Source organism: Chelonia mydas, chromosome 10, assembly GCF_015237465.2.
Source record: "Chelonia mydas isolate rCheMyd1 chromosome 10, rCheMyd1.pri.v2, whole genome shotgun sequence".
In the NCBI taxonomy this organism is placed as follows: domain Eukaryota; kingdom Metazoa; phylum Chordata; order Testudines; family Cheloniidae; genus Chelonia; species Chelonia mydas.
In genome coordinates, this window is record NC_051250.2 from 59,043,878 (window position 1) to 59,070,320 (window position 26,443).

Below are 26,443 nucleotides of genomic sequence, written 5' to 3' on the forward strand. Positions count from 1 at the left end.
GGCTGTAGTCTCTGCCATTAGATGTGTTATAGCTGATAGATGGTGGTGTGTGCTGATATGGAGTGAGATCTAGCCCTTGGGATGCCAGAATATGGTTAGGGGACAGTAGTGCCAAGGCTGACCTGGTAGTGGTAGTAGATTAATTAATCAGGATTGTGCAGTGTGATACAGTTGTAATAAAAATAAATGGCCTTCTGGGAAGCATACAGTAGGGCATTATTGGGACCAGGCTAGACAGGTACTGGTTCTTTAAATATAACTTCTTCAACCTCATCTGTTAACTTCTGGGCATTTTGGTATAGAAGGATGCTCACAAACTAGAGGGCTAAAAAATGATAATATGATTAGTAGGCACATTGGTTAAGGAGAGAGTACAGGAAGTGGAATTGTACTGTTCTGAAAATAGATATCAAGGAGATGTACCAGCTGTCTATTACTGATGTTATAATAAATAATGGGCTTTTCAGAGTGTGTTCAGGATTTAACTGGCACAATGCCTGTTTATTGTAAATTGTCTTTTGTATTTTTTTTTTTTTTGGTCAGGTGTCCACAGGCTTTAGTCATGTTAATTAAAGGTTGCTGTTGGTATCTCTGCTGTATTTGGCCTCAAAGGGTGAGACCCTAATACAGACATGCAGAGTGCTAAAAATGTCTGACTCTTAATTTCTAAACCATTCATAATTTACGTTACATTTAATCTCCCTCATGAAAACTTCACATTGACAATAACGCAGTTTCCAGAACAATAACAAAGTATTATCAGCTGGGCAAAACCTTGTTATGGGTTGAATTATAACCCCATTGAAACTGGAAGGTGTGTGTCACGGAGTCACCGGGACGATGCTCTGGAACTACTCCCTATGAAGCCAGTCAGGACTCTGGGGGAGTATGCCTCCTCTCTCTGAGCATACTTTCTCCAGGGCAAGAAGCTTACACAGCTTTGACCTTCCTGGGTCTGACCTCGAAGCATTCAGCATCCCCTTCCACACCGTGCACTTCCTGCAGCGAGTCCGCCCAGGCAGGGCTTCTGGAGTAGGAAGAACAGATGACCCAGTTTATGGGAAACCAGCCCACTGGAAGAGCTCAAACTCTCCTTTTTTATCTATCCTTTGGGAGGCTTTCCTGCCGAGGGTTCCCCCCCCTTGATTGATTTTTATGCCTTAGCCCATTAGTGTGTAATTTCTGGTTTCAGGGATTTAATTAATTAGGCAATCAAGAGACATCCCTCACCAGATGGGTTTGATGGAAGGACACACTACAGGCAACACAGTTGCTCAACTGTCATTTGCAAGTGGATGGTTAGTATCTGTGGCCTGACCCAATGCCCATTTAAGACAGTGGGAATCTTTCCATTGACTCCAGTGGCATCTGGATTGGGCCCCTAGTTAGTGAAACCTAGTACTGAACTTACTGTTGTTATTATTTGTTTATACTGTGGTATTGCTTAAGAGTCCTAGTCATGAATGGTCTGAGCTACATACTGTACATGGAATAAAAAAACAGTCATCGTCCCAAGGAGCTTACAATTGAATTGGACAGGAAATTAGCTAAAATATAGTTCTATAATTTTTTTTCATTATCTAAAGCTTTTGATCAAAGAATGCTGTACAGAAAAGTCACTGAAGTACCTGGGGTAGCTATCATTCAGCACATACTACATTAATGATGGGAATGAGGGAAAGGATCAATAAATAGTGTGAAAAATGTGTTGGTGACAGAAGAATTTCTGGTAGATCAAACTATAGTGCTAAGGTACTTGTGAAACCCGTAGCATTTGGATTTCCTCCATATCAGTTACTAATGGAGAACTTACAAGCTTTTCTTTAAAAGGTCTGTGTGAGGATGCTGCTAAGATATATTCAAAATTGGAGTAACTGCCTGTTCATAGGTTTCCACAAATGTATTCTGAATGATAGCTTGTGAGGGGCTTCTCCAAGACCCTGAAATTAAAATGGTAACAGATGGAATCATCTCTTTGAAGGGGGCATGTCCCATAAAAACAGAAATCTTCCAAAGAAGAAAACTTTGGAAGACCTACTCTGAGTACGCAAGAATATGGACACCCTCCGATTCATGTGAGAAATCTGCAAAGTGTGGCAATGGCCAACCTTCCTCTACATTAAAAATTATAAAGTGAAACAACCTCTAAACCTGGGGTTCTCAACCTTTTTCTTCCTGAGCCTCCCCCCCCCAGCCAAAAAACATGTTATAAAAACTCCATGGCCCACCTGTGACACAGTAGTGGGTTTTCTGCATATAAAAGCCAGGGACGGCATTGGGGGTAGCAAGCAGGGCAGTTGTCTGTGGCCTCATGCCACAGGAGCCCCCGCAAAACTACATTGCTCAGGCTTCAGCTTCAGCCTTGGGTGGTGGGACTCAGGGCCCTGGCTTCAATCCCTTGCGGCAGGGCTTCGGCTTTCTGCCTGGGCCCCAGTGAGTCTAATGCTGGCCCTGCTTGGAGGCCCCCCTGAAACCTGCTTGCGGCCCCCCGGGGGCCTCGGACCCCTGGTTGAGAACGACTGCTCTAAAGGATGTGGAAAGACAATCACTGTAAGCAATCTGAACTCCTGCAAAGGGGTCAGCCCTCCCCTTAAGGCAATCTGAAGGCTTTGAAGAGTTAACACTCCCCCATCAATGTGAGGTCTTTGAGGTGATGGCACGCACAGGTTGACTGATTTCAGGTAGGAACAGTGAAGAAGGTCTATAGGCCTAATCTAATGTGTTTAACAGCATGGAATAAAATAAAAGGGTGCCTATATGGAACCAAACCTGAGAAGCTCATCCCCCCACCACTCCCTCTGATTCCTGAAGAATAAAGAGTGGGTGATTGTGTTTTTATTTTTTATTATGTTGCTATTCAAAAAAAACAAAACAAAAAACATCCAGTAGTGCATCAGATTATAATAGCTCAAGATTCTTTCTCATTATATGGTCATCATCAGAAACCCATGGCAAAATACAGCCAGAGAAATAACAGGAATAGTTTATTAGACAGTTACACTTCTTATCAGTCTTGTTCACTGGGCAAATACTGGGTACTTCTAGCCCTGTAATTATTTAATAACTGTTGCAGTAATGTAACTAGATTGTAGTGGACTTGGGTGAATCTAAATTTCTCTGCTTCCATCACTCTGCCATGCTAACATTTTACTTCTCAAAGAAGCAGCAAGAAGTGGTTACCAGTGATCCAAAGATGAAGGGTCCCACAGGTTTAAAGAATGGACATTTTTTTGTTCAAAAACCTGAGATACATTTTCCTGATTTATTTTTGTAATATTATTACTTGCATATATAGTGTAAAAATGACTTTAACAAAAATAATTTAAAAAGAGTTCTGTAAATTATTTCACAACTGAATACCTCAAGGTAGAATACAAATTTTGCGTGTGCTTAATATGTATTTCTCTGAGGCTTTGCATGACCTAACATTTGCAAAAATACGAAATTGTAAAAAATTATTTACATTTTAACTGTTTGGATGTTTTTGTTCTGCACAGTTGCTCTGGAGAACTTCTATAACTCTGCTTTCATCTTATCAGGTCCAAAGCATTCCTGCTGCACTGCCACATGCAAAAGAGGATTAAGAGGGGTCAATAACTACTAATGAGGAAGAAGGGGAAGAAATTTCAAATTACAACTCCCAAACATTTATATTTCAAGCATGTATACATACGTGTATACACACACTTTGAAACATTAGTTGTCAAAGGAAAATTAATTATTGGGGACAAAAGATTTAGGAATCTAAATCAGTATCCTGATTTTTCAAAAGTACTGAGCACACAGCAGCCTTCACTGAAGTCACACTCAGGGTTGAGAGTGGAGTAGAGTGACACATTCATGAGACCTGTGTTGCTAAACAAAGAGGCTGCTGCATTTTGTATGAGCTAGGGTTTTCTAGTTCCTAGATGTGGTATGTTGTTTTGTTCCTAGATGTGGTGAGTTCCAATAATAATGGTTGGAAATCACATATACATGGCTCACCCTGGCCATATCAAAGTCTAATAGGATTGGTGCCTTTTTTTGGCTGGCCTTCTCTGGGTTTGCAGAGGAATAGCTATTTGAAATTTAGTAAACAATTTCGTTGATGATGCAGCACAAGGAACATAGCCCAGCTCATGCTCTCTTGGCTGTGTCAGCTGTGCAGTGCCAGCAGGAACAAAAAGCAGTTAAAACTTGCTTGTCACTAAAGTCAGCAGCTATGACAGTGAATACAAATGCGGGGCAGATCTGCTGAGTAAGAAGATGCCTTTTTTACATCGTAACTTTTGAGAATAGAACTGCTCTAAACAAGCAAAACTCCCATTGAAAACAATAGGGCCCACATTTTTCAAAGTCTGTGTTCACTTCTGCGCATGCACAGATCCTGATTTGTGTGTTTTTGTACTTGTGTGTGTACAAAGCAGGGACTGGACATATGTGTGCCTTGGAATTTGCAGGCATACAAACTGGGAATGTGTTAAAGTATGTGCATCAATGGCACCAAGTAGGAGGGGTTGGGGTGCGTGTGCCAACCCTACCCACCAAGATTTTAGCACTTGCTCAAAGTTCCAAAGGTTTTGGAGTGGGGGGCATGTCCTGACCACTTTTAAGCAGAGGTCCCATTCTAAATCAGTATGGCTGCTGCCGGAGTGTTGTTCCGACTGTGTGGTGGCAATGGCACCGAAATTTGACAGATGGAGGAGCAGCTGGGCCAAATGTGAGTGAGAGGTGTTGCAGACTGGCACACGGGGTTGCAACATCACTCAAATTTGGCCTGGCTGCCCCTTCGTCCAGATGAAGGGTGGCTGGGCTAAATGACGGTATGACCTGATACAGGGGTAGTCTAGTCCTGTACTGCAAAGCACAGGGGAATCCTCTGAGAAAGCACCTGCTGGCAGCACCTGCTGATGCAATGTCTAGGTAAGAGATAAGGGAGACTTCCTGGCCAAGGGAAACCCAGTGTCCCTATGAGGGTTGGTGGGGGAAGACAGGGGTCCAGAATTCTTTCTGCCCATGGCAAAGAAATGTCTGAATTGGTGCCACCGGTGTGCATACTGTGATTTATCATGCACTCTTTTGCAAATTTTGTACTGAGGGTTTAGCCTGAGCAAAGAATTCAGATCATATGCATGGATAGAAATTACAAGTCAAGAGGAATTAAAAACCTCCAGTGATAAATACATATAACTTTATAACACCTTTTATACAAACTGCCAGTCAAGTACAGCCATGGTAACAAGATTCCCAAATTATATGTTCAGATTGCACTTAAACAAGCCACAGAGTCCCATTCACATATCAACCACAAGCTTAATTCTGCCCCAATGGAGACAACAAATGGGGAAAACTCATACCTGAAGGGGAAAAATCATTCTGTTACATTAAATGGTCATCAGACAGTAGTTTTGATACTACCCTTGGAATTAGGCTATCAGAAACTTCCTTCTAATTGCACTCTATTGCAGACTCCCTTTCCAGTACTCACTCAAAATACACTCTGTCACCATGCACGTGGGAAACACAATTTTTAAAATGAACACGTGACATTCGTTTCTCTGTAAAGAGATAGCAATTCACTAGTACATCTATACTTATGCAGCATATATAGCATATTGCATGCCCAACTAGTATGGATATAAATCGCACTGTGGAGAGTGAGGCACTGCTTACACAAGTACAGTAGGGTAGGGTTCCCTACATGTCTGAACCCAATGGTAAATACCCTGTGCATCTATCTACACAGCCAAGTAGTACCTCCCACACTTATATAGCTATTTTTAGCAGTGCAGTGTCCTGCTACTTGCTGCCAGAGTCTTTCCCCACTGACTCCCCACTGCTGGAGCCTGTTACTACAAGCATAGATGCAGCGTGCCTTTCACTGCAGCATGTAGCTACACATAGCCTACATATCACTGCAAGTGTAGATAAGGTGTAGAATGCTCATCAGGGCTCCCAACCTCCTTGTGGCCACTGGCTGAGCATTGTGAGGCACATCCCTGCACATTCATGAGTCTGAGTAGGCTGTTTGGGGCCTCGTGCATCTACCCCCATGCCCAGAAGGCTCATTATCCCTACCCCCAGCCCTGAGATTTAGGAGGGTCCTCCAACAGCCTCCTTAGGCTCCTGAGCCCCCAAATGATCAGAATAGTCTTAGCCTCTGAGGTACTAAAATAGACTTCTCAGGCCCCACTCTGATCATCCAAAATAGACTTGGGTGGGGCAAACAAGCCCTGGAATGCTTGTGGGGATGGGATGCTCCTCAATGAGCTACCTAAGGCACAGAAGCAATATTGGGCCCCCAGTAAACCTAAAGTTTGTGTGTGTGGGGGAGGTCAGGGTGGCCCCTGATGAGCCTCCTAAAGTGTGTGTTTGTGTGGGTTCCTCAATGATCCTAAGGCTCGTAGGGCTTTATTGGTTGCCTCTGATGCACCTCCGAAGGTTCTGGGGGTTCCCAGTGAAACTCGTAAGGTTATAGGAGGGTATGCAGGTGGCCACAAAGGAGTCTAGTGCTCATGGAGTCTGTGTGTGACAGTAGGAGGGTGCAGCAGCAAAAAGCATCCTCAGGCTAGGGCATGAAGTGGGGGCAAGTGCATCTTCTATGGTTTGCTAGGCATTCCTCCCTCCTGTTCGCTTTAGGAAAGGGGGACTGGGTGAGATCTGGAGGCACTGTCCTCTTCCTGGATCTCCTGAAGGTCCCAGCCTCCTGCAAAACTTAGGGGGCTCAGCAGGTTTGTCACACCCTCCCATCCCCACAAACCTTCTGGTGGAAAATATCTCCTTTTCCCATGGACAGGCCTTGTTGGCAATTGGTTCCATTCTGACATCTATCTATGAAACGAAAAGGGCTTGGAGACTTACTGTTTTGGTTTTTTTTAATGAAGGCTTGATATCCAGCAGCTATATCATGCCCTGTACTAAGTTTGCCAGGCCCAATTATCCTCAGAGACATTCCAAATTCAAAGTTAATAACATGGAAAATTGCACTTTTATTAGCTCATCTGTAGACCTGAGCACCACCACTTTGCTAGGAGAGTCCGGTAAACTAGATTTTATCTCTTTCCTTTCTCTTCCTCACTCCCACCCCTCCTTAAACTGTGGCAATAATAAAAACATCTTTGGCTCTGATAGGTACCTAAATTTTTAGTGTGTCGTAATGCAGGAACCCCATATCTGATTGTCTTCAAGTTTTTCAGAAAAAATTGTACTTTAGCCCTAGGCCTAACCTACTAGTTTTGAGGATATGATATGACATTTTTATGGACTTTAAAAGGGAGGGAATAACACTGAGTTTATAATAGTTCTTATGTAGTGTTTTTCATCTGATCTCAAAGTGTTTTATAAAGGTAGGAAGCATCATTATCCCCGTTTTATGAGTAATGCACTCAGTTGAAACCTAAACTGTGGAGTTGCTACTGCCACCCAGAAAGCCAGATTCGATGTCAAGATAACATGGTTCAAACTGGTTTTAAAACGGTTGTTCATAGTGTTTCCTTTCCTTTGCCTGCTTGATAATGATGAGAACCTCAAAGCTCTGAAGGTTAATCGCATTATTAAGGAAAAATGACAGTAACACGGTATGAGGTAAAACTTGTTTCCTCATTTGTTTTTAAACAAGCCCCGCAAACAACTGTTTAGGACCAACGTGCTCTCTCTCCACTGGGGCAAACTGTGTGCAAATGAAGAAGGGAGAATTCAGATCAGGGTGAGTGAGGTTTCCCCCCCTCTAGTTTTTGAAACGTACACATGGTAATAAAAAAAAATCCATCATCACTAGAAGGGGAGAGACTTTAAAGGCTGCCTTCAAAACTAATCCGGAGATGAGGGAGAGGGAGAGACATGGGGTCAGGTCTGGCTCTGACGGCCTGGAGATTTACAGCTTGAAACCCCTCTGGGAGCGGGGGACGGGCAGGAAAGAAAGAGCCTGCGCTCGCGCCTCGCCTTCCCCACGAAAGCAGCCCGCGCGGGCCCTGGCATCACCCACCGCCCCAGGGCTAAGGTGCCCCGGCAGGAGAGGAGTCTGCGCAGGTTCCTCGGCTGGCCGCGAACTGCAGCAGGCACGCGAGCCCCTAGCCCTGACCGCAGCCGCCAGGGCAACTTGCAAGCCTGGCTCCAGGTGCATTGTCCACCCCCAGAGAGCCCCAGTGTCCCGCCCCCTGTCTTCCCTCAGGGTCCCTCTTTCCCCTCCTCCCCGCGGCCCTGCCCCTCGCCCCGCTCCCAGGCCAATGGAGACTAGATGCAGAAAGTAGAGCCGGGACAGCCGCGCACTCAGGGAGGCTCTGTCCATCCCCTTTCTCCTCCCCTTGTCCATTGATCAGGGGCGCGCTCTCTCCCCTCGCACTGTGTCCGTGCGCCGGGGCTCGGCCGCAGGGAAAGAGTCCCCGGGAGTGGGAATCCGCGGCGGAGGGGCGGCTCCGGCTCAGAGCGGGGAGAGGCGAGGACGTTGGGGGCGCGCGGCGGGAGCATGCCAGGCAGAGCCCACTAAATGGCGCCGGTTCCCCATCGGATGCTGCTCTGGGCGCTGATCGTCCCCATCCCAGGTGAGTCCAGGCGGGGGCGGGCTGCTTCGGCCACAAACTTTGCAGCGCTTGCCCGGCCCCCGGCTCGTGCATCTCCGCGGCGGGCGGGGAGCCAGCGCCGCCCTGGGGGACCTGCCCGCCCGGCGCGGAGCCTGGGCAGCCCCCGGGCGTCGGTGCGGACAGCGGGGGGGCACCGGACCCCACTCCTCTTTCCCCGGCCGGCCGCTGCCCTTAATGGCCGCGCTGCTGCTGTCCAGCCTCCCCCGCTCCCGTCCATTGTCCCCGGTGGCCGCCGGCCGGGAGCCCGCCCGCACGCCCGGGCTTCCTCTTCGGCCACGAGCCCGAGGGCGACGGGGCGGCTGCTGCACGGACCTTCCGCAGCCCGGGCATCCCGCGTGGGCAGCGCTCCCAGGGAGCTGGCGGGGGGTGGTGGCTGCTCTCCCCGGCCCCCATCCATTGTCCCCTCTCCGGCCCTGTGCTGGGCGAGGGGGAGCGACGGGGAGGGGGAGTTGGGGCTGCTACTGTCCAGTGCTCCCGGGGCAAGGGCGGGTATCCCGTGTAGGGGAGGAGGCTTTCTCCGGCCTGGCTCTCTGTGCAGCCAGGAGAGCGGGGGCTGGGGCTGCAGCCGCACGTGGTTTTATTTATATTGTTCCAGCGGGGGCAGTGCCGGAGCCCGGCTCTGCCCCGCTTCCAGCCAGCCGCCGGGAAAGTTACAGAGCCGCGGGGGAGGGGGCGAGCCTGGGTAGCTGCCGTTCGCTCCCGTGCAGCCAGTTACCTGCAGCGTGAAGAGGGGCCCAGGCCCGAGAGGGGCAGCGGGTGGGGGATGATTTTCAGCAGGCAAACGGAGTGGTGGGAGATGCTTTTGGGGAAGGCTGGGAGTGAATTGGGGAGGATGCTATGCCAGGGGAAGCCGCCGCCAATTGAATCCTTGCACTGGCTGGCCCGGGGCATTTTCATTCATCGCATCTGGGTTAGAGACCGTCCTGCACCTTCTTTTTTAATTGCCAGTGTCTGGCTTTCACTTTCCCGGCTCAGATCTTTGTTAGCATGAGAAAGGGATCAAAGGCGGACCCGTGATTGGAGTCACAACAGGATAGGAGGGTGCAGGCGTAATCTGCATAGCCCGGGAGCCGCTATGAAAGGGAGCAGGCAGGAGCTCTCAGATGTGTGCGGATCCTGGGCAAATTGCATGATTGGAGGGTTCCTGGACGTTTATTGATCAGGACCCGAGAAATCTATTGCCAAGGAGTTTCTGTCCTAATCAAGAGCTGCCCAATCAGTGAGCCCCCCCATCTCTCTGCAGAGAGAACATATTTTTTTATAAACCCCCCCGCCTTTATCAGTGGAGGGGAAGCGGGATGGGTGTACGGGGACTCTTCGCTACTCATCAACTTTATCTCGATTTAGGCGTGTGTTGGGGGCGGGAGTAAGGCTGGGAAAACCTGGTTTCCTCTGCGAAGCGGTTCTTCTAACGAAATGTGTATTGGTTAATTAAACCTCCCCCACCCCCATTAGACAGTAAGCGATCAATTAGTCACGCGTTTCTGGAACAGTTGGCCATACACACACGTTGAAATAAAGGTTTGCTAATTCCTGCCTTTCCTCCCCCGCTGGGTACCAGTGGTAAGAATTACCAACTCTGGAAAGTTGCATTGTTTGTATTCTAAATACCTCTGCTGAACTGCAGAAATGAAGCAAATTGGTCAGGTTTTCTGGCAGCAGAGTTGACATTTTGCCGCCTCCAAAACACAAGACTCCAACCCCCCGAATTTGTCACAAAAGATAAAAGTTTCTCCCACGGAAATAGGTGCAGAGGGGCCAGACACTTCTGGGGACATGGGAGAGAACCCTCTAGCTCCCAAAGACAGGGTTTTGCTAATGATTTCTTGTAAAATTAGAGTTTTATGACTTACCCTGTTCAAGATCTTTTTGACAAGCTTGTAAAATTAGCAAACAGCTTGTGCTCCCTGATTCCCCTGAAGATGATACTAATACTTTACCAGCAAAAGCTCCACATCTGTATGAGGATTATTTTATTACTCTGTTTGCAAAAGCATCAGATGATGTCTTTTTTGCCTAGATTGGTGGGAATCAGGGAAAGGAGAGAGATGGAGAAAAGTTTGTTTGAATATTCAGATTCCAATTTTTTGTGCTGAATCTTGGTTATGATAACATAAATATTTAAAACTCTAATCCTGCTTTCTCATACATTTAAACAAGGAAGCAAATATTTGTGTAGTTATTTGGGGCCTGATCCTTTTGCTTCCCCAGAACACAGAGATTTTACTTCAGTGGAAGTAGAACCTGGTACTCGCAGGCCACAGATATAATTATCACACCAGTACAATTGTGATATGCTTTGCAAGACTGCTTTATGATGCTTGCATACCTGTACTTACAGACAAAAATGGTTTTATTTCTCTCAGGAGTATGGTGCTTTAGTGAGCTGTTTTTTGTAAAAGAGCCACAGGATATAACCGTCACAAGGAAGGACCCAGTGGTTTTAGATTGCCAGGCACATGGCGAAGTTCCCATTACGATCACATGGCTGAAAAATGGAGCAAAAGTTTCTGAAAATGAACGGATCTACACGTTATCCAATGGCTCTTTATACATCAGGGAGGTGGAAGGAAAAAGAGGAGAACCATCTGATGAAGGATTTTACCAGTGTTTAGCACTGAACAAATATGGGGCCATTCTCAGTCAAAAAGGGCACCTTACACTAGCAAGTAAGTTCTAGCACTTGAATCTCTTGTTTATCACAGTTACATGTAGTTACCAATTTATTAACCTGTTTCCATATTTGTGGCTTCGCTACCTTTAAGACAGCACAACCCTGTATTGTTCTATGTACAAGAGAGATTAAACAGATATTACCAAAAATAAAACAAATGGATTTAATTTCTGTTAAAATCTTTGTTATTTATAATGTGTGTGAGATTATGGGCCAGATCCTTCCCTGTAACTCCACAGAAGCCATTGGAATGACACCAGGAGTTAATTTGACCCACTATTTGTGGCATTCCCTTTGGTACTCTATTTTGGCTTGATCTCTTGTCGTTGACATTCTGTAAAATACACTGGTGATATAAAGTTATCACGTTCTGTTTCAAACTGTTTTTAAGAATTGTTTTACAAACACTACAGTTGTAATGTTAGAAGTGTTGCCTACAAGTAAGTGAAATGATAAATTTGTAAGACAGGCTTTCAATTGTTGACCAGTGCTTAAGATATTGCAAGCCAGAGGAGAACCTTAATGTGTGTAAGGTGGTTTTCTAGGGTCTGAGGAGCCCTGAGGGTTGAACTCTTGAGGTGAGGCCACACTCAGACACACTCTTATAGCCAGGGAGAACTGGACTGGGTTCCTTCTGGAATTGGTTGATGCTACTGTTTAACTGAACCAGAGGTCACTGTTGAGTACTGCTAGTAACTACTACTAGGGTCTGAGGGTCAGATTATTGAATGTATTTAGACTAGGCATCCATCTGCCTCTTTAGATTCCTAAATATCCTTAAAATTCTGCCCCTGAGTGTGCTGTCTTTGCAGACTAGGAACTGAACTCGGGTCTTCTGCATGACAATAAAGAGGTCTGCCACTAAGTTATCTGATTCCTTCCACATAATATGTGTGTGTGTGTATATATATATATATAATGTGTGTGTGTGTGTGTGATTTATATACTATAATCATATAAGTTATATGTACTTTCTGCTATGCTGTGTCTTTGGGAACAATAGAAACAGCATAGCAGAAAGTACATATAAACTTGTATGATTATAGTCAAGCCTCTGGTTTTCTCTGTGAAGATAGTCTTAATTTCTCCAGCAGGGTCTTCCTCTGCTCATTTCCACCATGACTTCTGTGGCAGCTTAAAATAAATTCAGAACTGTGCGGTGCTACCTAATTTGAAGCTAATTAATACAATCAGTGCAGTACTCCTAGATTAATGTTATTAACTTTAATACTTTTTTTCAGAGTATTAAGCTTTCAGTTTATTTATACACCCACAATTTCACTGAGCTCTAGGATTTGATATCATTGGTTTTTAGAAGGTGTCAGGAGGAGAAGTGAAGGTTTGTGTTAGTTTAATCAGGCCTTTAGGTATTGAAGTGATGATTTTTTGGGTGTGGGGGGTATTTGACACTGGGGAAGGCATCATCTTGAGAGGGACTGAACTCTAGTTCTCTACTCTTGAAAGCAACATCTGTTGTTCCCCACTTCTAATTTCCATTTAAATAAAAAACTGATGGATAAGACATTAGCTGGATATTTCTGATAGAATGGTCAGAAGTGAAATAGTGACCGAGTTGAAACTTAAATTTGATTTTAGCATTTTTATGCATCATTGAGATGAATTGAGACAGTTTGTCTCTCTCAGAGTCATTGTTTCAGGCAGTGTATTGGCAGACTCAGGAAGACAGTGTTGCATTGGTTCACATCTGGAAGTTTTTGTTTTCTTAACAACCAGAGAGAGCAAGACTTAACTTTAAAAAAGCTTAGATTCATCAGGAGGTGATGGATCCTGTGTCTAGAACTGTAGACTTTCAGAAAATCCAGGGCATTGTTTAATACAGGGCACTTCCAGAAGAGTAGTGTGGCATCATGCACCCTGAAAGATATTAGTATAAGACTCCTGGAGTTTCTTGTTGGAGTCTGTATTAAGAGAGTATTGAACTTTTGTAAGAAATAGTGGTATTAAATCCAGATGAAACATTACTTCTTCAAAAGGTAATTTTGTTTGTGATAAATCTTTATTCAAGACTTTAACAAGTGAAAAGTTGGGACTAACTGATTTGAGTTGTGGAATGGCATTCTTGTTTTACTGGTTGTGCTTTCCTCTTTTCTTTTTACTAAAAAAAATTAAGATTCTTCCCTTGGAAAAAACGTGTTTTGTCTAGTTTGTTTAAAGCTGTCCTATTCATTGACAAAACTGGAAGAGATACTGGATTTCTAGATGACTGTTTTTTAAAAAGGCAAGTGGGTACAGTGATTGTAATAGGTGTTAGCTGCATATAGATGATTATTTTAAATAATAGCTAAACATGATGTAATCTTATGTTGAAATGTGTTCCTTGTCATAGTGCAGTCTTAATACTTGAAATGTCAGTCTGTTATTAGCCCATGAAATAAGGTGAGAACTGATATCGTTATATTTTGAAACCCATATAATATGGATGCAAAACTCTTGTAAAGCCCCCTTTTCATAAGGATTCTATCTACTAACATGATCTGAATGAACTGCCAGCATTCTGAACTTATGAAAATAAAGTTTTGTGGGGTGTGTAGTTTTTCAAATCATTGTATTTCAGAGCAGTTGTCAGTTGCTGTAAAAGCAAATGACTTTATCTTGTGATCAGGGTAAAGAAGGAACTATACATATTAAACAGGTGGAGAATAGGCATTAAATGGGCATTCTTTCTTTGGAGGAAAAAAAAGAAAATGCTGTCTTAGCTACTGGTAGCAGCAGGGTGCAAGGATGTTCTTTTACTTTGCATTGTCATAGCTTTCACCAGCAAGCTTATCTTTTGCTTCAGAAGTGTAATACTTCGTGTTGCATTTGGAAACCTAAAACTTTAATCTGTCCAAGAGTTTAAGATCTGAACACACAAGGAGATCAGGTCTTGGTTTCTAAAGTTAGGAACTGGAAGCTGAAGGTTGCACTCTAGGCAAGAATTCCATTATTCATGTGCAAATTAAGAATTCACAGGGTTAAAAGGTTAGAAACTGGCCAGGATGAGGTTTACCCTTGTGATAAAGAGCAGATGACCCTCATTCATTGGCCAAAGCTTTCATGTAGCTCCTCTGCAAAGTTAGTGATTGCCATGAATTGTTCTTGAGGAATGCAGAAATTCAAATGTGAGCAGGCCTTTCCTTAAGTGTCACTATGGAGCCTTATCTCATGAGCACATCAGAGCAGGTCTGCAGGGACAAGGTTCCTCCCTAGAGGCCCCAAGGCTTTGCTTTCCTGTTGTTCATCCATGCACAAAAGAATTTGACTAATTTAGTTTTTTCCAGAAGATCCCCCTACTCTTTTTTTTTTTTTTAAAGGATACTCTTGAGTTAAGATATCAGTTAGGTAAAAATAAATATTATTTTTGGTTGATGTTTGTAGTTACTTCCAGTTTAGGGTAATTGAAGTGTGGGGGAAGGGGAGAAGGCGGTTCCTTCTGCAGCATAATTCTTTGTGAGGTGCCATGTGTGAGTAAAATGCTAATACCTGAAGATTTAAATAGTTTATTCAAAGTTCAGCCCATCCCTGCTATTTCTAGCAGGATTCCCACTGCCAAAATACCAAAGCAGTATTATATGGATAACTTCTCAAAGCTTTTTTTTGGTACCGCGAGAACCAGTCAAAAGTAACACAAACCTAGACTTTTTAAACTTGCAATGCTAAAATGGGAATAAAATTTCACAGTGCAGAGTTGTATGAACTGACTGAAAATACATCTGTTGCAACAAAGTTAGGCGTGAGATAACATGGCATTAGGAAAAAGTGGAGGAGGAGGATTGTGTTCTGAAGTCAGTAAAGCTGGCTGTTAAGTAGTGATTGGGCAGGATGCTAATTGTTTATTTCCTTTCCACAAAAGGTGGAAATTGAAGTCTTAAGATGGATGGAGGGGGCACATACAGCTGCCTGGAACATTCTGAGATAACCCCTTTTTCTCAGCTTGTAGGCTTCAGCTGAATTGATCTTAAACACCCGATTTTAAATCAAACGGAAACAAACGTAATTTTTCCACAGTTAACATGTTTGTTTCTATGTTACATGAGAATGAAAGGTTACACAAGCAGTAGGTTGACTGAATATTAAACATGTCTTAACATTATGATTTAATTCCTGTGAGCAAAACAGTAATCTCATGTTGACTTGCAGCTCATGAGCTGCAGATCCTTTTGAACTTATCAGGCTAAACTTTGCATCAGTGACATAAATTTAAAATTTTGATTGACCACTACAAACAGTGAGGTGCCTGTAACCTCTTATTTACTTCTAGTCACATTACAGTGGGATTAGGTAATGCTGTTTGCCAGTGTTTTTAATGCAACCTTTTGCTTTCAGTTTTTAAATATTTTGACTACTTAAAAGAGCAGTGAGCTGAATGTTGATGAATGTGTATCCACACTGAAAACATTTCCCCTGTTATAAAAACAAAATTTATATGTGGATTTAGAAAATACTTTTATAAAGGCATTTACAGCAATCCAATCCAATGTTATTTCATTTTGTATATCACTTTACTTTCAAACTACCTTCAAAACGTTATTAATATCATACATACACTAGTAACAAATGATGAGGTACAAGTATAGAAGAAAAGAGATGGTTTTCAACTGAGGTTGTTGTAACTGCAGATGGCAGGAGCTCTAGAAGAGAACACTCCTGTAATAAGAGTAATATGAAGGTACTAATCCTGAAACATTTAGGATTACAGACTGGCTGAATGCTTTTTTCTTTTTAATTCCACTGTTGCAGACATATTGGTTAGTAGGTTTTCTCGGCATGCATCTCTAGGAGAATACACCTTGCTAGAAACAAAAGTGGGTGGTTAGCCCTTGAGATGGTCTGATTTTGATATTTGTGGAGGGAGAAGGAAATAGAGTTGTCCCAGTGTTTTGCCTCCTGCAAGTGAATTTGGTCACGTGGCAATGGTAAATAATTACAAAGGAGTTTGTTCCTAATAAAAGTTCCTTGATCAGTGTTAGACAAATGAGAAAGCTATACTGACACTCTCCCACCCGGCTTCACTGTAGAGCTTCATTCTGGAACCTTCCCCAGCCACCTTTCAGAAGCTTTTTTCCCCCCTGCAACCATTTAAAAGAAATGGTACACCGATTCTTTCAAGTTGAGATATCAGACCAGCACTAATTAGCCTTGTGCACTAGGAAACTTCTTACCCCTTTTTCAGCAATGATTTAGCTGCACTGGTCTTATGAACCACATATGCTCTAGTGTGAACTGAATGCTGGTGTTTTTACCAGTGTCCTTGCCAAAAACAGGCAAGGCAATGCCTATTTTAGATGCACTCTTACAGTGTCTTTTTCTTCTGCATCCCCATTGGAGAAGCATGGGTGGTATAGTTGTGTGCATAACTGACTTCCAAGCAGTTGACCTGGGTTCATTTCCTGGCCAATGCAGTAGTATATCCCCATTGGAGAAATATGGTTTTGGTGAGTTTTCACAACAGTTGAATTTTAATTTTGTGTTAAAATGCCTCAGTTTGGCATTTCTGGCTGACCTTGCTCTCCTTTTCAGCTAGTAAATTCAAGGCTATGTTGTTATGTATTATACATGTAAGGTGATAAAAGTAGTAAATAGTTTTACAGGCTCCTTTTTAAAGGAGCACTCGCTTTTATTGGCAGCTTGCCTAGAAGCTAATAAAATCTTCATGTACCTGAGAAATGTAGCCCAGTACCACTCTTTCCTTGTGCAGTTGCTCAGAGCTATGACTCTGTCACTTGCATAAGTTCCATGTGTGACGATTGCTCTAAACTGCAAGACTTTTTATTGCAAAGCAATGCACTGAAGCAAGGGATGGTGCTCTACTTACAAGTCTTCCTTTGCTTCTTGTAGGAATTGTTGAAAGGGTATTCAGCATGGCTCCCTTTTGTCAGTCAGCTCTGATTATTCTAAAGAAAAGGGTCTCTGAGCAGTTGTTTGCCTAGATACTTGTTGTCACATCTTCACAATTTAACAGCTGGGCCTATTGATGGAGTGCAGAACAATTTAAAACAATGACAAAAGAGAATCTTCAGGAAAGAGCTTAAAATTGTTAAGTATTTTAATACAGAAACATGGTGATTTCTCTTGTTGGAAATTTCCCTTTTTAAAAGTAAATATGGAATGCCTTCATCTACTACATCTTATATCTAGAATTTTGGAGATTAATCTTTTGTTTCGGTTTTGTATTGTTTTTATTATTCCTTCAATAGGCCCAGCTGTTAAATTGGGATTGATTACTTCCAGTCTTTATAACTGGTAATTGCCACCTAAGTGAAAAAGTAATCAACAATGTAAACTTCTTAGCATTTTGTTGAGCAAGTGTGGGTTGTATGGTCAGCATTAGTTACTAGAGTCAGCCTTTAGGAAGCTCTTAAGGAGCAGCATATCCCAATTTTTAAATCTGATAGTCTCTACAACAAAGTTAGGGGAGGGGAAAAACTGGTATTATGTCTAACTACTTAAAAACCAGCTGATATTTGGAGTCTGTGGGTAGACCTAATAACCTGAACTCAAACTGGAACAACTTTTTGTTTTGCATTATTCATTGCACTCATAATATTCTCACATAATTCTACATAACACATGTTTTTTACAAAAGATAAACAGCTGATACATGAAGGAGATGGAGTTGAAACTGCAGCACAACAGGGGGGCAGTACTTGATTAAAATGATTAGCTTCATCATTCCAACCCTTGCTAATTTATTGTCATTCTTAAGTCTAATCAGAGGATCTCGAGGGGCGGGGAGGTGCTTTGTGGCAGGTTAGAGAGGAGAAAGCAAACATTTCTAGTGAAGGCTCAGCACTCATATGAAGTATTTCCTTTACTACTTAAATAGCTTTTATATGTATTGTCTCTTAGCTCTCAACAGTCTTTAAAGACCAAATTCTTAATATCTTATCTAGTGGGGCCAAATTTAAAATAAAAAGCTTTCTCCCCTCCCCTTTCTGGAAGATTTACCCATTACCCACTGTGGTTTTTTACGACATGAACATTTGCAAAGGGAAGATAAATGAAGTGACATCTGGATAATACCATCATTGTGCAGGGTCCTATTTTAAAATGCTTATTCCTCAACTGCCTGACTTTGTTGGGCCTGCTGGGAAGGTATTTTTGACACATTGGTGCAATTGTAACATGGAAGAATCAGATGTGGAATTTTTTTTTTTAAATGCACTTAAGGTCTGCCTTGTACTTATTAAGATTATTTAGACCATTCTCGCTATAGTAACCTAAAAATGTTAGAATCTGAAATCTTTGTGTTAATGGGAAATGATTCCAAGGCGACTTTTAGCCTTTTTAGATCAATAATGAAAAACATTCTTGTCCTGTACAACATTTAAAACTTTTGCCTAGGAATCCTCCTCCTATCTCCCGTACCTTTGTTCTCCAGTCTTATTTAGTAAAACATAAATAATAACATGAAACAACATACTTTTTAGAATTAATTCAGTCATTTTGGGAACAATTAAAAATTGCAGAGTCACAGTGATTTTGATCTTGTTTGGTGGGGTGAGTGGGAGAGAGGTGGCATTGGAAGTTTAGAAAGTTCCATAAGAAGTGGAAAAGGCAAAACCACTCTTTGAGAGTCCATCTATGCAGGTCAGATTGCAGGTTTGGGACCTAAACTGGTATAAACATGCAGCATGTTTTGCTAGACCAGTGGTCTCCAATCTTTTTACGTGCAAGATCACTTTTTGAATTTAAGTGCAACCCAGGATCTACCCTGCTCCTTCCCCGAGGTCCTGCCACTTTCCTGGAGCCCCGCCCCACTCCCTCCATCCTCCCTCCCTCCGTTGCTCGCTCTCCCCCACCCTCATTCACTTTCACTGGGCTGGGGCTGGGGCAGGGGGTTGGGGTGCGGGGGGGGGGTGGGCTCTGGGAGGTAGTTTGATGCAGGAGGGGGCTCAGGGCTGGGGCAGGGGTTTGGGGAGCAGGAAGGGGTTCGGGGTGCAGGAGAGGGTATGGGGTGCTGGCTCTGGGAGGGAGCTCAGAGCTGGGGGTTGGGGTGCAGGCTCCTGGTCGGCAGCACAGCGGGGCTAAGGCAGGCTCCCTGCCTGCTCCAGCTCCACACTCCTCCCGGAAGTGGCCAACACAGCCCTGGGGTCCCTGGGTGGGAGCATGTGGCTGTGCACGCTGCTCCTGCTTGCAAGCATAGCCTCCGCAGCTCCCATTGGCCGTAGTTCCCTGTTTTCTGCCAATGGAAGCTGCAGGGGCGGTGCTTGCAGGCAGGAGCAGTGCGTGGAGACCCCTGCGTCCTCACCCCCGGGGCCGCGGGAACGTGCTGGCCACTTCTGGGAGCGGCATGGGGCCAGGACAGGGAGCCTGCCTTTGCAGCGCTGCACTTTTAGTGGCTGGAGATCGTGATGAACAGGCAGAGGCTCCAGGATCAACCAGTCGATCATGATCTACAGGTTGGTGACCACTCTGCTAGACTGTCTAAGCATCTAAGGCCTGTTTTTTCAAATGTGCTGCTTTGTCCATGCTACCAACTTCAAATTTGGCTGTATGCTCCAGGGTGCATGTGGAATAAAATTTAAATCTGTGGTCTATTTATTACGCAAGTAGATATTTTTGTGTGTTGAGTTTTCAAATATGCATTTTTCCCCCTGTTCAATCCACAGTAGCACATTTTGTTTTCAACTGGCATGGTTCAGGACACTACAAATTCTTTGGAGTCTCTATATTCTAGTTATGTAGTAAGGAGGAAAGTTTCTAGTATTAAAAATACATCTTTCCCCATATTTCTAACACACATACAAATAGCAATCCATCTGTAACTTTAGTGGGTGAGTGGCAGCTGAGATGGAGAGGTTGAAGGATAATACAGGTCTGAGTCTATAAGATGGAGAATGCCTTTTTGTAGATAGTAGAACCGTCAGGGAATTAGCAGGTTAGCAGTTACATGTATCCTTTCCGCCTTATGCTAACATCAGCAGTAGCATGTGGTACTAAAGGCCCTCTTGATTACTAGATGTCAGCATTGCAGAAGGGTGCATGGAGAGATAGGGCATTGGAAGTTAGTCTCTCCTTTTCCATTCTTTTTAGAATATACTTGGTCTTGTAGTGAATGCTGAACATTACATTAAATCTAGTCTAAAATATTGACAGTAATAATCTGTAAACCACAGACATGCAATTTGACAATCCCTCTAAGGCTTGCTCCCTGTGAATGACTTTCTTTATGACAAATTTCAGTGAGAAATGATATAATTTTCTTATGCAGCCGTCCCTGCTGCTCTCTTCAGCCAATAAGAATTAGGAAGCCGTTTCTATAGATATACTGACCAAAAATGTTCCCTAGAAAAATCTTTCCTTCAAAAAACAAAACTGTAGAGCTTTGCAGTTATGCTTTAATTGTTATGATAGTCAAATGCTAAGTATGTTCCTTGTTCACAGTGGGATCAAGACCATGTTAGCTACAGCTATGTTTAGATATGATTGTCCCTAGTAGGGTTCTCTGGTATAATTTCTCTGAGCAATGTGGAGCAGGATTTTGTTGTTGGTGAAATCTGGTGAAAAGGATGCATTACACTAGCAGGGAAGGTGTCTTCGCTGTGACTTGGCTGCTTACCACAATTGCTGGCGGGGAAATCCCTGTCCATATTGGGCATTGAAACCAGGCTAGAATACTGAATTCAAGCCTGATTGTAGCGTGGTTCTGATCTCAGTGTGGATATGACCATAGAAAGACCATTATCATTTCTCTGATTCTTATTCAGGTCAAGAACGTCTGTACCAAAACTCTGATTCAGAAAAGCCCTGAAGCACATGCTTAAGTCCGTTCCTGTTGAGGACATCTCTTAAAAATAAATAAAAGAATAAACTTTTAAATCCTGTGCTTAAGTGCTGTCCCAAATAGGGATGCTTTTCTGAATCTCAGCTTAAATCTGACACTGCTGTTCAGATATTTTATGTGCTCAGAATGGATAGAGGTGCTTAACTCTAATCACAATTTATAGTAATTGGCATAATGCTGCAAAAGCAGAGAATGTTGACCAGTTCGATACAGTTTAAACCACATTTCTGAGTCCAATATACTCACTTAATTGAACTAAGTCGGTGGTCCCCAGACTGCGGGGTGTGCCTCCCTACGGGGGCATGGAGGACCATTGGTGGCGGGGAGGGGAGCGGTGGCAGCTCCCATGGGGGTCGGGGAAGGAGCACCACCCAGCTCTGCTCTGCCCCGAGCCATGGCCCCACTCCCGGCCCCAACTGCAGTTCCCAGAGGAAGGCGGGGGTGGGTGGGGCCCGGACAGATTCCATTATGGGTCGGGGTGGGGGGCGGGCGTGATGAAATGAGTTTGGGGACCACTGCACTAAGTATTAGAATTGTAATTTTGATATTAATGACAGTAAGACTTTGTGTTGAGAAGACGCATGTTAGTCTGGGGAACTGTAGTGTCATTTTCAAAGTGTGTGAGTGTGTTTTTTTTCCCCCTATGAAAGACAGTTTTGAAATAAATAATCAGTCTGATTGGCCAGAGGGAGGGAAAGAGTACACCAAAGTTATTACAAGCATTGAACATGTCATCTGGTGTCCTTTTAATATATAGCTAGAGGGAAGTTAAACTAATTCACATGAGACTGTGATGTGTATCTTTATACGCTCTGATGGGTGAATGTGAAAGCTGAAAGGGATTGCATGGATAGAAGCAGTTTTATAACTCCTGATTGATTTTCAGTGTCTCCAGATTAGATTCCTTTGCACATTGATTGATTACGTTTGTTTTCATTTCAGGAAAAGTAATTCTGTGTGTCAGAACTTTTCTCATGCAAGAAAAGTTAATGTTTGTTAATTTCATTGGCAAATGGATAGAATTATCAGAGCTTCTTAGTAGACACATCACGGAAGAGAGAGCTGCAGCTCATTTACAGCCTTATGTGACTTCACTGTTCAGATCTGCCAAAGATTTTGCTCCTCAGGCAAAAAGAGTTTAGGTTTTGATTCCAGATTCACCTTTGACCATGTGGGACTGAGTAGTACCTGAAGAACTGGGAAGAGAAAAACAACTGGCCTTTATTTCTTAAATCTCCTTAAGCCTCGAGGCAGTATTGAGCAAGTATGAGGTGGTAATGGTCAGCCCTGTGTTCTCCAACATTGCCTCTATAGGGACCCTCCATCAGCCTATCAGTGAGGGGGTACTATCTGCTCTTCTGTAAAATTGTGGCTTGTCACTCATTTCCTGTGTGCATTAAAATAACTAAAAAGAAAAGGAGGACTCGTGGCACCTTAGAGACTAACCAATTTATTTGAGCATAAGCTTTCGTGAGCTACAGCTCACTTCATCGTAGCTCACGAAAGCTTATGCTCAAATAAATTGGTTAGTCTTTAAGGTGCCACGAGTACTCCTTTTCTTTTTGCGAGTACAGACTAACACGGCTGTTACTCTGAAACCTTTCTTAAAATAACTAAAAGCAGGGAGAAAAGGAGTACTTGTGGCACCGTAGAGACTAACAAATTTATTTGAGCATAAACTTTTGTGAGCTACAGCTCACTTCATCGGATGCATCCGATGAAGTGAGCTGTACCTCACGAAAGCTTATGCTCAAATAAACCTGTTAGTCTCTAAGGTGCCACAAGTACTCCTTTTCTTTTTGCGAATACAGACTAACACGGCTGCTACTCTGAAACTTGTCATCATAAAAGCAGGGAGTCCAGTGTTGTAAATTTCCTTCTGATCTGTGTTCCCACCTCAGTTGTTTAACATCCTTCCATCTCTGTTCTCATTTCTTTTCCCCATCAGTTTTGTTTTATAAAGTCTCCTCTCTCTCTTCTTTTGCTCTGTTCCTTGATTTCCCTGCCATTTCCTAATTGTCATGCCTGATTGATGCACATCAATCCTTCTACAGGCAGTCAGGTTTTTAAAATATTCTACATAGTCTGTACTTTGTTTTTGATTTTTTTCAAACCTGAATGTGTTTTGCTTCCCTTTCTCCCAATATGTGTTTCAGCAATTTAAGAAACAGCATTTTCTAATGACTGGGAGGAGGTGCTCTTTTTCTGCAGACTTATTTGCACAGCTGTGGTAGAGGGGAGGGTTAGGAGACACGTGGAGGTCAAATTTGCCCCCAAATTTAGACTTAGTAAAAAACTAAGCATTTGCAAAACCTAAAACTAATAGAAAATTTCATCTTTTTTTAAATTAATGGATACATTTTATTTAAGAAATATTCTCTTGCCTAGTACTAGCATGTGAGAACCTTGCAGTAAAATTAAGCAGTAACTAATTGTAAACTATGGTGAGATTGTTTACATTTTCTAAACTGAGAGATGTGCAGAAAGTGAAAAACAGTGGAAAATGTTACTTTAATTTTGTAAAAGCTAGTTTCAGCTTTAATAATCTACACTGATGTCATAACACAGGAAAGGACACTTGTTTTTTTAAATATATATGATTTTTCTCCTGGCAATGCTACTTTCAAGGTTGATGAGCTAACAGTTAGAAACACTTTTATCCTTTGAATCTTTCCCAGCACTGGTCCCTTGCTTAGGTCCAATTAAAGGAAATACTTGAGCATATGCTTAAATCCATTCCTATTCAGGAAAACATGTAAGCATGTGTTTTAAAGTTCCATTGACTTCAGTGGAATTTAAACTCAAGCTTAAAGTTAAGCACATGCTTGAGTGTTTCCCTGAATAGGGCTACTTTCCTGAGTTGGGGCCTTAAGCTCTGTTCTAATGTTGGAATTTAGTAGGCTTCTGAAAAGACTCGATCCAATGTCTATGGAAGTGTTGCCATTGACTTCATTCTGTGTAATAGCCCCTAAATGAATGACTTTGTTACGTTTATAAGGCCACTCTTCATATTCCATAGAAAAAAGATCTTTCTAGGCTGAGGTTTGAATGTTCCCATCTATTGAATTAACCCTGGAAATATTAGAGAAAACTGCCTATTTAGTTTTTACACTGCTGTTACCTTCAGGGATTTTAAAGCTTTTGCTGAAGGTTTTGCTCTTACGAGCAAGTGCCAGTACAACCCAGGGTTATTCAGTGGCAGTTAGATCTGTTTTAAGGCTGTTTTTGCTCTTTTGGTGAGATTTCTCAAAGATGGGTCACAGGCCCAGATTTTTGTTTGTCATGGTAAGATGATCATTTTTACACCAGATATTGACTACAATTAAAGAGAAGGCCACTTTGTTCTTTTTATGCATATTTTAAAGAATACCAGATATTACCAAGTGTTGTGTGTTGTGGGATTTCTCACTTTTCTTTTTATATTTTAAAATATTTATCATGTTATTTGAAAAGAGAGTAGTTTACACTTTTAATCAAATGTGAAGCTCCTTTTTAAACATGAAAAAGAGTTTTAAAGAACTTTTTGATTCACTTGTGCTTTTGTAGGCTTCAGTAGATTGATAAGCGTTCAGGTAGTTTATCGGCCGATTTAGTTATTTAACTAGTGTAAATGTTAAATTACCATTTTACTCTCTTCATTGTGGCCTCTGGTAAATCCTTAATAACTGTAACATGTGCCTCAGGCAGAGCTGTGCATTATGTATGCTCTTTGTAAATAGAATTCATTGAGTTTATGAAGCCGTTGACAGACATTCATCATTTTGTTCATTAAACTTGTCTGTGACATCCGGCAAATTGATGTTAACTAGAAATATTCTTTGAGAGTTCTGGCACAACTCAGTCATTTTGCCTGAGGAGAGAGAAACGTTGTATAAAGCATGTCCCAAATTACAAGGGTGAGACTTCTTTGTTTTAATAAATAAATAAATGAGCACGTGACAAGTTTTTTGTTTTTTTTTTTTTTTTTTTAAACTCATGTATGTAAGCCACTGAGTGGCTCAGCTGTCAAACAGATTTATCATTGATCTCCAGTGGAGGCTGAAAATGGACACACTCATATTATTTCAACCTATCTGTGCCAGGAAAGCAACTCATCCATTTCACTTTAATGCACTGTTGTAAAAATTGGCATACCCCAAGTACACAGTTCTCCACATGCAATGGGTAACACAACTAGGAAGTAGGAGTTTTTATTGTGAGGAAGTTACATTAAATTGTCTAGTATTCCTGAAAGCAAACTTAATGTTTTTCTTTTTTAAGAGAAAAGCATATCCAGGCGTTTTGTTGGGAGGGTGCTTTTTTTATAGAACCAGTTAGTAGTATGAAACTTATTTTGTTTGTAGTTGATTTTAGATGTTGCTTTTATATATCTAAACGCCTGGAGTTATTGGGTGCACTAAATGCTTGAAGGAGCAGACATGGATACAATGCTCAGGCAGTTAGCTGTGAGAGTCCTATTGCTGTTAATGGGAGTTCCATGGCTAATTCCCAGCACATGGCACTGAATATTTACCTCCAACTGTCTATGATAATCTCGTCTATGCTATCTGACAATGCTTATTGCTGGCTGACATAAAAACGATACTGTGCATGACTGAGTGATTTGCTGACAGGCTTCATAATGTTTGTTGTAGGTGGCCATGCAAATTGTCTTTTAAAATTACTCTAAGCTTGGAATGACAGTATCTCATTCATTTTGGTCCTGGGCTCCCAGTGTGAAAAGACCCTGCTTATAACACATGCTTGACTGTTTGATTCTTGTGAGTAGCTATCTTGAGGGTGCTAACTGGACATGGGCCTACTAGCTAGTGTTCCTATTATCTTACCTGAATCAGACTGTATCTGAGACTCAGGTCAGAATTAAAATAATTAATAATTTAAAAATATAACTGAGTAATTGATCAGAAATTATTGTGTATTTTATATTACCATTAAGAAAAGTGACTATCCAAAATGTCCATAGAAGCAATATGCTTTTTTTTTTTTTTTTTAAACTAACAGGAGAGCAGTTGGCCCTTTTAAAATATATTGTATCCCACTGCATAATAGTTCACTGGATTAAATGAATTTATTGATTTCTGCTTCTTTAGTGACACACATTTATGAGCAGTTTCTTTGGCACCATAGCCACATGTCAAAGGTCATAACTTTCCTTCACTGTGGAAGAATAAAAGCTTTCAGATGGCGAATCCCTGAAATCCACACGGTGGCCTTTTGCTTTTTGTGCACAGAATTACTAGGGCAGCCTGATTTTTAAAAAACAAACAAACAAAACTATTGAGCTATTATAAGTTAAAAGTGGAAAACTTTTTTCCTCTGCATAAACAAAGGGAATCTAATCTAGTACCAGGTCCCATTATGAGACATATTGTGGTATACTAAATATTGATCATTTTTATGCAGAAACTAAGCCTTTTTAAGAAT

At 42.4% G+C, this 26,443-nt stretch overlaps 1 protein-coding gene and 1 long non-coding RNA gene across 2 annotated transcripts in view; one reads left to right on the top strand and one right to left on the bottom strand.

Moving 5' to 3' along the window:
• Positions 1-2,277: 2,277 nt before the first annotated feature.
• LOC122462095 lies at positions 2,278-25,448 on the bottom strand. Its single transcript, XR_006284448.1, has 4 exons — positions 25,438-25,448; positions 11,718-11,722; positions 7,505-7,511; positions 2,278-2,477 (listed from the first exon to the last, which is right to left on the bottom strand). It is a non-coding gene; the product is annotated as an uncharacterized LOC122462095 (long non-coding RNA).
• The window catches only part of PRTG (protogenin), a 123,685-nt gene continuing 105,491 nt past the window's right edge, over positions 8,250-26,443 (top strand). Inside the window, exons 1-2 of the mRNA XM_037911101.2 lie at positions 8,250-8,519; positions 10,925-11,227. Of these exons, the coding sequence (XP_037767029.1) occupies positions 8,465-8,519; positions 10,925-11,227 (358 nt within the window). The 5' untranslated portion in view covers positions 8,250-8,464. The remainder of the gene's footprint in view (positions 8,520-10,924; positions 11,228-26,443) is intronic.